At 45.1% G+C, this 16,765-nt stretch overlaps 1 protein-coding gene across 3 annotated transcripts in view; it reads left to right on the top strand.

Annotated features, from left to right (window-relative positions):
- BICD1 (BICD cargo adaptor 1) overlaps positions 1-16,765 on the top strand; it is a 156,828-nt gene that overhangs the window by 63,779 nt on the left and 76,284 nt on the right. For all 3 annotated transcript variants that reach the window (XM_040972215.1, XM_040972213.1, XM_040972214.1), the window contains exon 2: positions 9,872-10,084. In XM_040972215.1, coding sequence (XP_040828149.1) covers positions 9,872-10,084 — 213 coding nt within the window. The remainder of the gene's footprint in view (positions 1-9,871; positions 10,085-16,765) is intronic.

The raw sequence follows: 16,765 nt of genomic DNA, 5'->3' as shown, positions 1-16,765 counted from the left end.
GGGTCGTCATCCACTGCCTTCTGGGGCACATTAGCAAGAAGCAGGATTGAAAATGGAGCAGCCAGGACTCAGTCTGGCACACTGATGCAAGGTGCAGGTGTCATGGTGGCAGTGGTGGCTTAACATGCTCTACTACAATGGCAACTCCTCCGTGTTTGTTCTTTTTGCTCAAGATTGCTTCAGTTACTTGAGATGTTTTGCGTTTCTGTGTTTTTAGGATTTTTTCTCCTGCCTTGTTGAGAATGCCATTGATATTTTGGTGCAGATTACCTTGACTTTAGTAAATCAGTTTGGATAATATGAACATCTTCTAGTCCACGAACATGATAGGTCTTTCCTAAGGAAGTGAACAACTTCTATGAGGAAAAGTACAAAACATTCATAGAAGATACTGAGGAAGACACATACACAAAAATGGAAAGACTTAGCATGTCCGTGGACTGGAAGAATTAACAATCAATCAATCAATCTTAAAAAACAAAAAAAAAGACGAAGACTTTTAAGAGTAGTTGTTCCAGTTCTTAGAGAAAAGAATTTTGGCTTTCCCCTGTTCTACGTGATACTGGCTGTGGCCTTTTGTATCTCTCAAGATAAATTTTCCCACATCCAATTTATTCAAAGCTTTTTTATTGTAGTTCATTTTGTTGAATCCTTTTCCTGCTTCAGGTGAGATGGTTTTGTGATTTTTGCCCTTCATTCTATCTAACTGATGTATTAGGTTTATCAATTTCTGTATTTCAACCCATCCTTGCACACCCAGGATAAATCCCACTTGATCTTGGTGAGAAGTCTTCTTGATGTGCTGTTGAATTTGATTTGTTAATATTTTGTTGAGAATTTTTGTGTTGGTATTCATCAGGGAATGGCTCGAGTGCTTGGGTTCCTGACACCCTCATGGGAGTCCTGGATTATTCTTGGCTGCTGGCTTTAGCCAGGCACAGCCTGGGCTTTTGCACATGTGTGAGGAGTAAACCAGGATAGGAGCCCCCATGCTCTCTCTTTCTCCCTCTCTTTTCCTATCTCCCTTGCCTTTCACCTCTCCCTCTCTCTCTTCTCCCCAACTTTTCTCTCCCTCTTAAGTAAACACAATTTAAAAATAAAATGAAACAGCTTTCTTTGTGGCAGCCACGCTCTGCCACCCAGTGCATGGCCAAATTTCCCACGTTTTTAATAAGCTGTGGCTTTTCCGTGGCTTCTTTGGCTCTCGTTTCCTGCCAGGCTTTGTTCCTGACAGTGATTCAGACCTCCTCCCACTGCCCCAGCAGTTACTGCTGCTGCTGGAAGGGCTTGAATACTTGGCCCAACATAGGAGGCTAAACTCTGCTTCCAAACTCCTGTTCTTGTGGGATTAAAGTGTGAAGAAAGGTTTTTTGGTAACTGCTAAAACCACAGTAGCTTCTACCCTCTCCCCAGCTGCTTTTGCCACTCCCCAAACCATCTCATTGTCACCATATTCACCATCATCTCAGCTACCACCAAAGTAGCCATGACCGATGTTGTCATTGCCACCCTGATCACTGCCACAAACATTATCAAAGTTTCCAGAACCTTCTTAGCATTATGGCAGGATGTAGCACTCACCATCTTCTGCTTGGACTGGGCTGTCGTGTGCACTCATGGGGTGGTGTTTGTGGATGATGGTCTTGTGTGTAGAGACACTGTCTCTAGAGTTGGCAGCCGCAAAGCCCTTCTGCATGTCCCTGCATCGTGGCCTTCACCTTGGCTTGCCTATGCTGTCCGGAACAATCCCTAAAGCAGTGTTCTTCACTGTTGTGCTTAGTGTTGGCCACACAGTTAAGTGGGCACCTGCTCTCTGAGCATCTTGTGCTGTTCGCTTTCACAGCTCTCCCATCCCTTGTGTGGCCTCATGAATGTGTCCACCTCCCCTGACAGTCACCAGCTGGGCAGACCCACAACCCTGGAGCATGGGAGCATGTGTGTGTGGGTCACTTGCTATCGCACAGCCCGTGAACATCTCAGTTGCTGCTTCAACCTCTGCCAGTTGTTTACATCCCAGCCCTCCTGGGACCTTCTGCACCTGCTGGGTTCCTCTGGAGACCCTGGCCTAGATGGGAGGCCGACAAGGACAGAGACTCCCAGGGCATTTCCTGTCTCATGGCACAGGTGATTAACTTTGGATCCCAGGTTTTCAGTGGTTGGTGCAAAAGTCATGACATCCTACTGGGGAGACATCAGAGTCTCCTGTTAGCTGCATTCCTGCAGAAATAGCTTTGTGGTTTTCAGGATGATGTGTGTGATTCCAGATTGCTTGTAGACTGGTCATTAGGAATATGTGGTGTATAAGTTTTGCTGGGGTGATGGAGGACGAAGTCCAGCAGGGGACATGTGTAGAAAGACATTGTGACCCTAGAGTGTCAGCGAGCACAGGATTACAGTTGGTTGAATAATATTTACATGAGAACAACCGAATGGCTACCTTTGTATAGCTGACTGGATATCATCTGTATGAGAACAGTTGAGTGGACTGCATGTGAATGAGAACACTTGGTAGAATATACAAAACAAAAGGAGTTCCAAACAAGAGTATGGAAACAGTTGATGGGTTTTGTGGCTAAGCTCAATACCTCCTCTCTTAACCAGTATAACCCTCAGTGTATAAAGTCTGCGGCCACTAATTAACTTTGGCTTTGACCATGAGTCAGGGTCCTCGCGTTTATTATCGGCTCCGTGCACCAAGTCCATCGCTGCGGGACAGCAACAGACATGAACACCCAGGCATCTACAAACTAGACTTCTGCAGCTTCCCTGCCCTGCTGCCTCCTAGCTGTAACAAATGTCCCTTCCCCTTGACCCGGGAGGTGATTTCCTAAGTAAAGAAGTTCAAGGTAGTGGTAGTACCTAACATCTGTGCTCACCTTGTCCCATTTTCTGCCGCACACAGAAATGTGTTAATCATCACAGGCAATGCATTGTGTGCTATGATGGATTATGATATGGCTATAGTCAAACCCCAGTGTTCCAGGGGCTTGCAACAAGCAAAATATGTCTCTCACACCGTTCTCAGATATGCATGGCAGACAGCTAGGGTGCTGTTTGCAATTGCACTTGGTTCCAAAGTTTTCTTGTTGTGAAGTGTGTGAACTGAGTCTGAGATGATGGCCAAGGGCATGAGTGACAGCCAGGCTGTGGGGTAAAGGCCATGCCGTGGGTGACAGCCAGGCTGTGGGGTGACAGTCAAGCTGTGGGCTTCTGCTTAAATCTGCTTTGGTATTGTGAAATGACCGAGCCGCTGGAAACCATCTGTAAGGACACTGTAAGATAACATCTGCATTTGTCTGTCTTTTTTTTAAGAGAAGAATTCATTGACTAATTTGAAAGATGGAATGGGGCGGGAAGGGAGTGGAAAGGTCTCCTCTTCCTTGTCTAACTCCCTGTGTCTGTCAGTTCAGCTGGGCCAGCTGGAAACAGGACTTTGGAACTCAGTCCCTGACTTCCTTAGCCATACTGTCTCCAAAGGCGGGTGGGAAAAAGAGAGAGAGACAGCGAGAGAGAGAGAGTCTGCTTTTCATTACTTTAAAATATTAGAAAGGAATGTCTTAGGAGAGAAAAGGCTTATTTTAGCTCCAGAATGAGGTGACAGCATCCATGTGGTTCCATAGCTGGGTGTCTGGTTAATGGTGTGTGTGGAGGCAGGAAGGAGATGGAGAACCCCGGGATGAAGTTGAGTTCAAGTCTGTCAGACTTGTCATGGGCACCTCTGACGACTCATCTCCATGACCCCCAGCCCATGGTCACCTACTGCTCAGATCTCGTCATGAGGTCTTGTCCACACCCTCCATCAGTCGGCCTCTGAGAGCCAGACATCAGGGTTGGCGGAGACAGAGCCTGCTCTAGTCATGTCAGTGTGCATTAGCAGGAAGCTATGTCTTGGAGCAGATGCAGGCACTCCTGTATGGGCTGTGTGTGTCCCAAGTGGAACGTTACCTACTGAACCCAGCACTCAGCCCATTTTTTGACCTGTCCAACTCAGGATAGCAGATAAAAAGGCAAAATGTCTGGGTTATGTTACTGGCTGTCTCACTGAGTGTGATTTGGGACAGGTGGCTTTTACTGTCTTGACTGTCAATTTTTTCTACTATAGGCTTATAAAGCGAGTACTAGTCATTACAGCACCTCCTGCTTCAGGCAGGCCTTCTCATCCTAGCGGTTTGTTATTCATGCCTGGAGTGAGGTATTAGAATGAAGTCGGCCCGTGTCAACATGACTTGAATCTTTGTTTCAGGAAGATAAGACAGCAAATTAATAAATAACTTCACTGTTTACTGTAGGAAAAGCTTGCAAATCAATTTATCAAGACAAACAGTTTGCTCATCTGTGCAAACAGCTCTCTTGTTCACCTGGGCAAATAGTTGATGAATGTGTGGAAGAATGACATGAGGTACCATGGATATGAAAACAAACTGGCAGAAATGCTGACTTATTTTATTGTCTAACTGGAAGTAGGATACTTTCTTAGGTGAATGTAGTTATCTTTCCGGTGTGGTGTGTGCCTCTTGTCTGCTTTGTTTATTGACAAGGTTGATTGTAGCAAGGTTAGTGAGGTCATGGACACTGGGTTCATTATAAGAAGTTGCTTGAGTAAAGCCAGTTTTCTTTGTCAAGCATCATTTACAGCTTTATGTCAACAACATTTGCTTGTGATATACATTCTAAGACATTCATTTGTCTGTTTAAAAAATACAGTGTTAAGGTTATAGGCCCACACACCATAATTATCTCATGCCACTGCTTATCCAAAATTGGAGAGCTGTGGATCGGTTTGACAAGAAGCAGAGCATGTGCACATTTAAACTTAAAGCTCAAGTTTCTTTCCTTTGTGTAAATATTTTCTGTTCATGCTGAAGATTGCCTGCACCTTGAATTCTTAGACATCCTGCATCAAAATTAATATTTTCAAAATTTCTCCCTAGGACTAGCATTATAGCTTAGAGGCTAAATCCTTGCCTTGCATACACCAGGATTCTATGTGGGCATCAGTTTGTGTCGTGGCTGCTTCACTTCCCATCCAACTCCCTGCCTTTGGCCTGGGAAGATAGTAGAGGACAGCCCAATACCTTGAGACCCTGCATCTGCCTGGGAAACCCAGAAGAAGCTCCTGGCTCCTGGCTTTGGATCAGCTCAGCTCCAGCTGTTGTAGCCACTTGGGGAGTGAACCAGCAGATGGAAGATCTTTCTGTCTCTCCTTTTTTTCTGTAAATCTACCTTTCCAATAAATAAATCTTTAGCAACAACAACAAAAATTTCTCCCTAAGAACCATTACTTATAGGTTCTCCATTTCTTTTATTTTCAAGGGTTTATTTACTTTTATTTGAAAGGCTAATTTGTGGAGATAAGGAGAAATAGTGGAACAGAGAGAAATAGTGAGAGAAATCTTCCATCTGCTGATTCACTCCCCAGATGGCCGCAATGGCCAGAATGATCTTATCCAATCTGATTTGATCTGATCTGAAGCCAGGAACTTGGAACTTCTTCTTGGTCTCCTATGTAGGTGTAGGGGCCACAGGACTTTGGGCCTTAGCAGGGAGCTGGAAAGGAAGTGGAGTGGAAGAGAAATAGAGCTGCTGGGACATTTACTGGCACCCGTTTGGGATGCTGGTGCAATAGGCAGAGGATCAGCTTGCTACACCACCATGCCAGCACACCTTCCTTTCATCTTGATGAAGGCTGCATGGATTCGTTGTCATGTTTATAGTTTTTATTTCATTATGAAGCCTGAAAGGCATCCTCTGTTCTTAAGGTTGTGATTTTACTGGAGGAAATTCAGCCATGCTTTTAAGGCAGCTTGTCAAGGTGTGGGGTTAGAGCTCAGAATGTACCTCGAAAGAGAAACATCCCTGAGGAAGACTCTCAGAGTATTGAGTCCACTATCTTTACAAAGCCATTTTTTGAGTGGGACCTATGATGTGGCCTAAAAAAAAAAAGGTACATACTTGGGCTCTTAGTTTTAAAAAGTGAAGAAATAACATGCCAAACAGTTTCACCTTCCCCTGAGCCTCAGCCACTAGTACCTGTCTTCTATGTTCTCTTTATTTCCTCTCCTCCTCCCTTCGTCTATGCCCTGCTCCTATCATGTCAGTATTGAAATAAATGCAGTTCTAAGAGATGGGATGAGATGTAAAGGAAGATCAAGGAGAAGTGTGCCGTAGGTTGGGAGATAAATCACATCTGAAGGGTAGCCATGTACATTCATACTGTGGAGACATAGTTTAATTCTAGTATAGTAGAAGAAAAAACTTTACATGTACCATGTTAATGATACATGATAGGAAAAGATTGAAATGTGACATCCTTGGTAAAAACTGAGGGGAAAGTAGAAATGAAGTTTTTGGTATATGGTTGAGGTTACCAACCTAAAATGGAATGTCATAGCTGTTTTATGTAAGACCCTTGAAACCACAAAGAAAATATTTTTAGTGGCAACCTGAAAGATAGAAAAAGAAAGTAAAGCATTCCACTACAAAAAAGCTCAAAGCAGGCCCAGTGTGGTAGCCTAGTGGCTAAAGTCCTTGTATTGCACACACAGTGCCGGAATCCCAGAGGGGTGCTGGTTCGTGTCCCTCTAGCCCCACTTCCCATCCAGTTCCCTGCTTGTGGCCTGGGGAAGCAATCAAGGATGGCCCAAGACCTTGGGACCCTGCACCTGTGTGGGAGACCTAGAAGAAGCTCCTGGCTCCTGGCTTCAGATCAGCGCAGTTCCCGCTGTTGCGGCCACTTAGGGAGTGAACCAGCAGAAGGAAGATATTTATCTCTGTCTTTTTTCCTCTTCTTTGTGTATCTGACTTTCCAATAAAAATAACTAAATATATATTTTTTAAAAAGCGCAAAACAGTATTGTTGGGGAAGGTGTTGTGGTGTGATGGATCAAGCCACTTCCTGGGACACCTGCATCCATGGAGAAGCACCTGACATTGAGTCCCAGCTCTGCTTCTGATTCAGCTTCCTGCTGGCGTGTGCCTCAGAGGCGGCAGATGATGCCCAGGAAGCTGGCTCCCAGCCGTCCGTGAGGGGACCTAGATGCAGTTTCTGGCTCTTGACTTCAGGCTGATCCAGGCCTTGCTGTTGTGGGCATTTGTGTAAAGAACCAAAGTTGCTCTGCTCCAAATCTAGTTTCCTGTGAATGCACTTGGAAAAGCAGTAAAAGATGACTCAAATGCTTGGATGCCTCCAATCATGTGGGAGACAGAAATGGAGGTCTTGGCTCCTGGTGTCATTCTGACCCAACCCTGGCCTTGGTAGCTTTTTGGGGAGTGAACCAGCAGAGGGAAGATTACTTCCCCGTCATCTGCCTTTCAGATGGATAAATAAATCATCTTTAAAAAGGAAGGAACAACAAAACAATCAGAAAACAACAGAATGACAAGAGTAAATCCTAGTTATGCTGCCTCCAAGAAACTCGCCTCTGTCTTTGGAACACACATAGAGTAAACATTAAAGGATGGTAAATGTTATCCCACGCATATGGTAACTAAAACACCAGAGGGATGGCTGTATACATATTCAGCACATTGAATAGACTTCCGGTCCAAATCTTCCACAAGAGGCGAAGCAAGATCATTTTGTGCAACGCCCTGATGGCTAGGGAAATGCTTACCTCCCGTGGGACTGCTGCACCACACAGGGAGATCAACAGGGAAGCTGGAAATGGAAGCGCCACTCTCACAAGTGGAGAAGTGAATGGTTAATGCCAAGACAAGGATGCTTCACATTCTGGGGAATCAGGGCCAGGCAGATGGGAAGCAGCAGGTGATGGGCTGGGTATTTGGGAAGTCTGCATCCGTGGCTGGAGTTCTGGGTTTCAGCCTCCAGCTAATGCATGCCCTGGGAGGCAGCAGGTTCAACTGTTTGAGTATCTACCCCTGATGTGGCAGGTCCAGATAAAGTTCCCAATTCCTGGCTTTGGCCTGGCCAGCCCTTGACTGTTGCAGGCATTTGGGAGTGAATTCAGTGAATGAGACATTTCTCTCTGTGCCTGCCAAGTAAAGTAAAATGTCTAACTTCCTAAAACAAAGAGCAAAAGGGGAACAAACCACCAGGTGATGGTATTTCAGACTGACAGAACTTTGCAGATCTACCATCTGTGATGGGGTTGTTGCACCTTGGGACCTATAAGATGTTCGTGTGGCCATGTGATTGGAACAGCTGCCCTGGAGAGATGTGTGTGCTGCCCGGCCTATCAGCTTCCAGCTCACACTGCAGAGCTGTGGCCACAACTGTGCTGTGTGCTAGAATCTCAGCCCAAGTGTGGCAGAAGCCCATGCAGCACACCCTATCCCAGACCTGTGGTTCCCAACTTGTATGCTGGGGTGCCCTAGGTCACCAGAACTTCAGATATTTTAGTTACTGCTCTTGAGCTTTTAATGCTGAATTTCCTGGCAGCAAAGAGGTAATTGGTCAAATGATCTTTGTTTTATCTTCCAGAAGGTCAATTGGTTCCTTAGGGACATTTGCTAAAGGTTCAGACTGTTTGCCCATCCTTTCCTTTCTACTAGGTGCAGCCTAATAAATAGTAGTTACTCACTGGAGCCCTCAAGTACGGGGGTCAAGACTCACAGGACTGGCAGTGCTGTCACGCTTTCTTAGTGACATTTAAATTCTAGTTGCTCCCCCAGGAAAAGGCCAGGTTCCAGGCCACACAGTCCCTAGGGCATCTTGGGCTGTCATCTCCCCATACCTGTGCTGCTCTTCACCCCTACTCTGTCCACAATAGCGCCATTCAGCTGTATGTGACCATTATAATCAACCAATAGTGTAAAATTCTATATTCAGGACATGGGGCATCCTAGCTGAAACTGAGGGTCCAGTGTAGGCCTTGGATGTGAATGCTGGATCCTGGCAGGGCCCATTTCCTGGTCACGCTCTCTTCTCTTCACTCATGGAGCTGAGAGAGTGTGATGGTCAGCTCTACAGGATTGTGACTGCTGGACTCAGGAGGTTGTTTGCTTTCTCAGTAGGTAACATGTTGGCAGCAGGTATTGTCTCAAGGGGTTCCCTGAAAGAGAATTCCAGATCTGGGTCGAAGATTGTCACCACCTATGCAGCATGCAAGGCATCTGTCCTTAAATCCTGGGCCAGCACCCATCCTGAGTTGATCCTGATGATTGTTTCTCTGACACCTGACTGGTTCTGAGAATAACAGCTTTATGGGAAGGCAAAGGGCATACTCAGAAAGCCGTCTCTGTCCTTCATTCCTCCAACCACTATTCACGCCTGTATTTTGCTAACCTATTCCCAGCCACCCCACTAGGTAACCAACCCGTTTCAGGAGTGTCGAATTTATTTTCCCGTGTATCCTCTTGTACAGATAAGCTCACACATGTGTTCTCTTCTGCAGAGATGATGCTGCATCGTCTCTCTGTGACACGGGGCATCACAAACGCTGTCCAGTGGTTTTCTGATCCTGGTCCAGAGCTGATTTGCCAGTTCTTGTTCACATATTCAAAAGCAAAATAAAACTCCTATTTTCTTTCTGACAAAGTATTTTTGGTATCTTGTTCCTATAATAAAGATGATGATGTGAATTTTGATGGGTTTAGTAGCTCTGGGTACTCTGTTTCCTAGTAGGTTTGTCTAAACAGAGCTAACATAAAGCAAACAGAATGCTTTGGGAGTTTTCTTGAATTCATTACATCTTTTGCAAAATATTAAAAAGATATCTTTCTGATTGTTAATCAGCTTTGAATTATTTCAGACATAAATTAGAGCTGCTAGACTGTTATGTAAATAAAATACATAGAGATTTTTTGTTATGGAAGTCTTTCAGGATCGCTTTTTTACGTACAGAACTATGCTCTGCCTCGTAGGACTATGGAATATTTTGTCACACACTTTTCTGCTTCTCAAACTCCACAGGCATTTGGACATTCCTTCTCTATCCACCGGAAGGTTGCTGAGGATGGGGAGACGCGGGAGGAGACGCTGCTGCAGGAGTCAGCATCCAAGGAGGCCTACTACCTGGGCAAGATCCTGGAGATGCAGAACGAACTCAAGCAGAGCCGAACTGTGGCCACTAACGTGCAGGCTGAGAATGAGAGGCTCACGGCCGTCATGCAGGACCTAAAGGAGGTGAGCAGAGAGGGGCCACTGCCCTGATGAGAGGTGTGTGTGTGTGTGTGTGTGTGTGTGTGTGTGTGTGTGTGTGTGTGTGTGTGTGGTGGCGTACAAATCAGATCCATCCACTCCCCAGAGGCGGCGGTAGGACTTTGGCTTTCACTCCACGAGAGGGAATAGTATTGGAAAGCAAGATGCCATCACTCTGATGCTGTGGTGTTTTTCCTGCCTTTGTAGTGAACTGCCAGCTTGTTCTGCAGTATACTTGTCTCTTCTTTGCTGTGATTTTAAGCAGTAAAGCGTTTGTATGTTGGCTGCTGGGGAGGCAGCCTTGCTGTCTCTTCAGAGGTGTTGAGAAAGTCATCAGCCTCGTGCTTCCTGCCCTCATGGTTGCCTGTTCTAATGGAAGGAAGGAGAGGAATGGCTGGCTGCATCAGTGTTGACTCAGTCCAGCATTGTGGGATCTAGGCTCCTTTCCCCAAGCAGTGACCACCCTCCAAACCCCCGCCGGCAGTGGAGAGTCTGGCCATGCACCTCCCCAAGAGATTTGTTTTCTGCTTGGAGAAAAGGCAATGAATTGTAGCTGGTATGGATGGGGTCATGGAACTCACAGCTTCGTGCCAGCTTCTGCCAGGTGGCACCAGATGCTGGATCCCTTTCAAACTGGCTGAGTCTTTTGGGGGAAGCAGTGGTGTTTGAAACAGGGAGAGCCAAAAGCAGCTTCATCATCCCTTCACCCCACTTTACAGGAGACCCTCTCATTGGAAACTTCCCATTAAGTCATTCACCTTGTCTGTTGATCTGGAAGCTGTAAAGAAAGGCAGATGTGGAGAAGTTGCTACAGAACCCCCAAAACCAAATCTGCTTGGCTGAGTGGCAAGAAGTTAGCCATTGATACTGGGTTGGTGGAAAAATGGCAGGTGTGTGTTGTGACGCAGCTAATGCTCAATTCTCAGACTCTTCAAGGGAATCTGATGTTCCTAGTTGGAATGAGCACTGTGTGATCAGTGCGATATGGACTTCTGGTTGGTCCACAGTGTGTGGCCTTTCTGGGATTGGACAGTGGTAGAGGCTGGTGTGTTTCTTTGGAACAGCAATGGTGGGTTCCAGTCTTTCTGGGTCTGAGGATGGATTGAAGATTCATTTCTTTGATCAGGGCCCAAGCGTTCTACAAAAGCTTGGAGAATAGAAGCCAGCATTGAGATAATGTCAAGCACACTTCAAGTCTTTAAGGATTCAGAGTCTCTTACCTTTGTGTTACTCTAGAACATTCCCAAACCTGGTCGGAGTAGTGGCTACAGAATGCCACTAACTGGGTTTACCCAGTCAGTGTGCAGAAAATGAGTTGCTGATATTGGAGTCATATGAGAAATGAGTTTATTACAAAGCACAGAGTAAGAAACGGGCAGCTGTCGCAGGGAGTTAGGGGGAAGGCATTTAGAGATTGCACTTGGGGATGAGAGTTTATTCCTGTGCAAAGTTTCTGGTTGACCTGTGTGCTCCTGGCCATCTTTGAATTGGTCAGCAGTATTGTACCCTGTAGGGAATTTTGATGATGCCAACGTGGGCTCCAGTCAGTCTGAGCCAGTTACTTTTTGCTGAAGGTTTGAGACAAGATCTAATGTAAAGGTGTCATTTATTGGGGAAGCAAATGACCTTGTGGGTTGGGTAATGAGAGTGTTGTAGGGCTGGTGATGAAGGACCTCTGAAGCCAACAACAGTGTATGCCCAGTTCACTGAGTTAATTTCTGTGTGGGACCTGGTGGTGTCCAGCACCTGTATTCGAGCCACTGTATAGGGCTTGGGTTCAGCTCTCTTCAGTTAATGAGCTCCTCTGAACAGAGAAACTGCCACCAAAGGCTTTAGGGTGAGGGGCTTGGCTTTATTCCTGCACCTATATGAGGGTGACTGACAAGCAGGTACCAGGTCCATATCCACCAGGGCCCATCAGTGGAGATTTTGGTCATAGAAAAGTGCAAAGATGGCTCAGTGTGAAATGTAAGAGAAACAGTCCATTCATATCCTGTTCTTGAAGTTAATGACATACTGCTGTGACATGCAAGTTGTCTAAAACTTACTGAGTTTAATAAATAATCAGCACTTATCCATCTCCATATACCATGAGCTAAGAGGAACTTGACAGGAAGGTCTTTGCTTTACTCTGCGCTTTACCCTTGGACATGCCCCAGTCCAGCAGCATGACTGCTGGAGACCAAGAAGGAGCCAGCCAGGTGCAAGTGCTTCCAACTCTTGATAGAAATAATAGAATCACTGTCATTTAGAATTAAAAACAAGCTATAAAAAGAGAATAGGAAAAAATATTTTTTGTTATATTAATGGAGGTTCTTCATATTAAATTGAAATCTAGATTTCAATTCAGATTTGCTTTTATTCTAGGCTCATTTTGTTGTTGTTCTTTTACTGATGCAAATCATGTAATTTAGATAAAGTATGATGTGATGGGCAAAGAGCAAGAAAGACATCCCACCTGAACTGCAACAGTTCATCAACTCTACAGATGCTATGTAAACCTAAGAATTTAATTAATGGAATTGTGTTTATTTACTAAAGGAGTCAGCTCTTGTTTCAGTGAGGCTGTGGTTCCTAGCAAAGGTGTGTATGTTTGTGTGATGTGTACAGCATGGTAACTTGACATATATGCTCATATGTGTGTTTGAATGTGTGTGTAAGTAATTATGATTCCTAGACTAAGTAGTCTTCTATATATGGAAGTTACAACAGAATGTAGAGGGAAAATGGAAAAATTGCTAAATTGAGTATTAGAAAATCAGTATTCTACTGTGAGCTCTCAGCTCTCCTAAGAGTTTATTGTTTTCATGGCTTTTACAACATTTGTTTTAAAGTTGTATGATATACAATAAACACAAGTATTGCTAATAATTTTTTTCATCTTCTGTTAAAAATAGTATTGATGTTATCTCTCATGTAGAGCTGTGTTTTTATGCTAAAGGAACTTAGAGAAATCTCTAATTGTTAAACTGCTCCTTTTTGGTAAATAAAAAATCGTTTTGCTATCATTTCACCAACTGGTCTTATTTACAACCTCTGGATTTAGTTAGTTATTTTTATTCTTTGACATGTACAGCAGAGGAGATGGCTTATTGTACATATGCCACAATGGGAAGAAAACTAGAACCAAATGTCACAGCCCAGGGCCACAGGTCGTCTGGGACTGTGTTGTGTCAGTAAGGTGGGGTCTCGAAGGTCGCTTCAATGATCCAGTGGTCATGGGAGTTTCAGGTCCTCTGAGAGACAGTTGGAGACGGCCACAGACAGTCCAGCTGCCTGTACCAGTGCGGACATCTGACATCTCTCACTTCCATTCCTTTGGCCGTTGCTGGTACACACACCAGCAGTCTATTGTGACCCCTGTCTCATGGTTTTTTTTTTTTTTTTGCGCTTCAGCCTGTGTGTTCACTTCTTACTCCACTTGGGCCTCAAAGGACTGCAAGAAGATTGTGCCAGAGAAATTAAATTAAAAAAAACTTTTAAAAAATGTTTTCTATTCCAGTTGACAGTTTTATCCCAGGTTCAACAATAACCTCTAGTGTTTGTCTTCTGTTTTTCAGACTAAACATATCTAAATCCCTTGGCACATGCTCTTGTGACGTTGTCTGTGCTGACATCCAGTTCTCTTAAAAGTGATGTCTGACTCTATTGATCGTCCTTCACCCCTGTGAAATCCTTGAGAATTTGGGCTTTTGTTGGTGGGCTTTAAGTTTCTCATGGAGCTTTCCTGTTTGGATTTCTTTTCAGTCCACAAAGCTGTCTTCATTGCTTTCTATGAGCCAGATGCTGCTTCAGGGCCTGAGAAGCATCAGTGAACACAGACTCAGTGTGTTCCAGAACAGTTTCCTTCCACTCTTAGGTCCTTGCAGTAGGAGAAGGGAGCTATATTTTATATTGTTCGTAACGTTTTGCATAGCATTGTGAGATTCCTGTAGAAGCTGCAGATGAAGTGCCCTGTTCTCAGCCACTAGCACTTTGTATAAGTACTGGGGAGGAAGATGATGCGAAAGAGGCAGAAGGAAAACAAAAGAGAATGTGGCATCCTCTGGCAACCTTGGAAGCACCCCAGTTTCACACTGCTAAGTCCTGCCTACACCCCAATAACTTTATAGGTGGTCTCAGGTGCCACCAAGGAAGGTGCCCCAGCAGAATCCTCTCTGCCCAGCAGCATTAAGAGGGCTGCCTGGTCTGACTACACTGGATAGATCAGACAACAGGGAGGAATTTTCCCTGTTTTGTGTCCAGCAAACCCTTTATCCAAGAGAAGGGGGTGGGGGAAGAAATGGACCAAAATGCCCTAACAGTCCCAGTCTGAATGCAGACTGTGTGGTCAGCTGTTTCCTGAGACGCCTGTCTGGGCTGTCAGGTGCATTTCAGGCTGCAGCCCTCAGCTCCCAGGTCTTCACTGAGATGCCCGCATGGGATGTCACATGTGTTCTCCCAGCTAGCTTACCCGGTCTGAGGCACTGGGCACTGTCTTGCAGATTCTGTCTAGAGAAGGGCCCACCCACTCTGCCTGATGGCCTGTTCCCTTGAACCTTGCTACCTTGCTGACCATCGCTTTCTGTCTCATGTCTGATTCTTTCTTGCCGGAAGACAAGAACTGTATTCCAGCCATCTCTGCTAATAAAAGGAAAACCCTCATTCTGCTCTTTGGAAACCCACTTGTTTCTGTGTGGTGCTTTGGTAGTTCAGTATAATATGAAGTTAAAAATCAGAGTTTGAATTCAGGTCATTCACTAACCCAGGTTACTAGCTGTGTGGTGTAATTTCTGATTACCCACATAAACACTATTACAGTGACACCCATCATACTCATCATTTTTTTTAAAGATTTATTTTTATTATTATTATTTTTTATTGGAAAGGTGGATATACAGAGAGGAGAGAGAGAGAGGAAGATCTTCCGTCCGATGATTCACTCCCCAAGTGAGCACAACGGTCGATGCTATGCCGATCCGAAGCCAGGAGCCTCTTCTGGGTCTCCCACGCGGGTGCAGGGTCCCAAAGCTTTGGGCCGTCCTCGACTGCTTTCCCAGGCCACAGGCAGGGAGCTGGAAGGGAAGCGGGGCTGCCGGGATTAGAACCGGCGCCCATATGGGATCCCGGGCGTGCAAGGGGAGGACCTTAACCACTTGCGCCACCGCGCTGGGCCCCATACTCATCATTTTTAAAAAAAGATGTATTTATTTGAAAAGCAGAGTGACAGATGGAGAAAGCTAGAAATAAAGATATCTTCCATCCGTTGGCTAACTCCACAAATGCCTGCAACCACCATTTCTGGGATAGACTGTGCCAGGCAGAGGCCAGGAGCCAGAGCTCTCACATGTGAGTGGCAGGGACTCAGGTAGACTGGAGCATCATCTGATACTTCCAGGTACAATAACAGGAAGCTGGATTGGAACCATTGGTAGTTGGAACTCAAACCAGGCACTCCCCAAGTGGCAGCAGTAGCTGGAGCTGTGCCAATCCAAAGCCAGGAGTCCAGAACCTCTTCCAGGTCTCCCCAAGTGGGTGCAAGATCCCAAAACTTTGAGCCATCCTTGATTGCTTTTCCAGGCCACAAAGAGGGAACTGGATGGGAAGTGGGGCTGTGGAGATTAGAGCTGATATTCATATGGAATCTCGACTTGTGCAAGGCAAGGACCTTAATTGCTAGGCTACTGGGCCTGCCCTTTTGCCTTGTTTTATTTATTTATTTGTTTGTTTGTTTATTATTTATTTATTGGAAAGTCAGATATACAGAGAAGAGGAGAGACAGAGAGGAAGATCTTCCATCCGATGGTTCATTCCCCAAGTGGCCGCAACGGCCGATGCTATGCCAATCCGAAGCCAGGAGCCAGGAACTTCTTCCAGGTCTCCCACACTGGTGCAGGGTCCCAAAGCTTTGGGCCGTCCTTGACTGCTTTCTCAGGCCACAAGCAGGGAGCTGGATGGGAAGTGGAGCTGCCGGGATTAGAACCGGCGCCCATATGGGATCCCGGGGCGTTCAAGGCGAGGACTTTAGCCACTAGGCCACGCCGCCGGACCCTTGCCTTGTTTTAATTATTTTTCTTAGGTCAGTTTTGAAAATTATTTGAATATTCTGAAGACTGGTCCCTTTGTCATATATGTGTTTTGCAACTATATTCTCTCAGGTGTGACTTTTCATTTTTTAAAAAGTGCCTTTTGAGGAAAAAGGAGTGTTTTCATTTTAATGGGATCTAATTATATTAAAAGGTTTACTTACAAGGGTCATGCTTTTGCTGTCAGCTTAAGAATTCTACCCTAGCTCCTTGTTATAAAGATTTTCTCCTGTATTTTTATCTAAAAGTTTCATGATTTTATATTTAGATCTATGATTAATTTTAAGTTAATTTTTATATGAGGTGTGAGGTTTAATTAAGTTGATGTTCTTTTTTTAGCATATACGTGACTAAGTTTTCCAGCGTCACCCGTTAAAATATAATATCCCTTCTCCACTAAATTGTTTTTGTATCTTTGTCAAACTCCACCAGCCAGTGTACAGATCAGTGCCTTCGTCACATCATCACTCCCACGCTGTCATGATAAAATCACCTGGTACCAGGGTGCCAGGTCATGGAGGCCTTTGTAGATCGTTGAAAGGACGTTAGTTTTTACTTTGAGTGAGAGGGGAGCTACTTGAAGGTGTTGGGAAAAGGAACC

This window comes from Ochotona curzoniae, unplaced genomic scaffold (assembly GCF_017591425.1).
Source record: "Ochotona curzoniae isolate NIBS_2020 unplaced genomic scaffold, NIBS_Ocur_1.0 contig_2235, whole genome shotgun sequence".
Classification (NCBI taxonomy): Eukaryota; Metazoa; Chordata; class Mammalia; order Lagomorpha; family Ochotonidae; genus Ochotona; species Ochotona curzoniae.
This window is presented reverse-complemented; position numbering and strand designations above follow the sequence as displayed.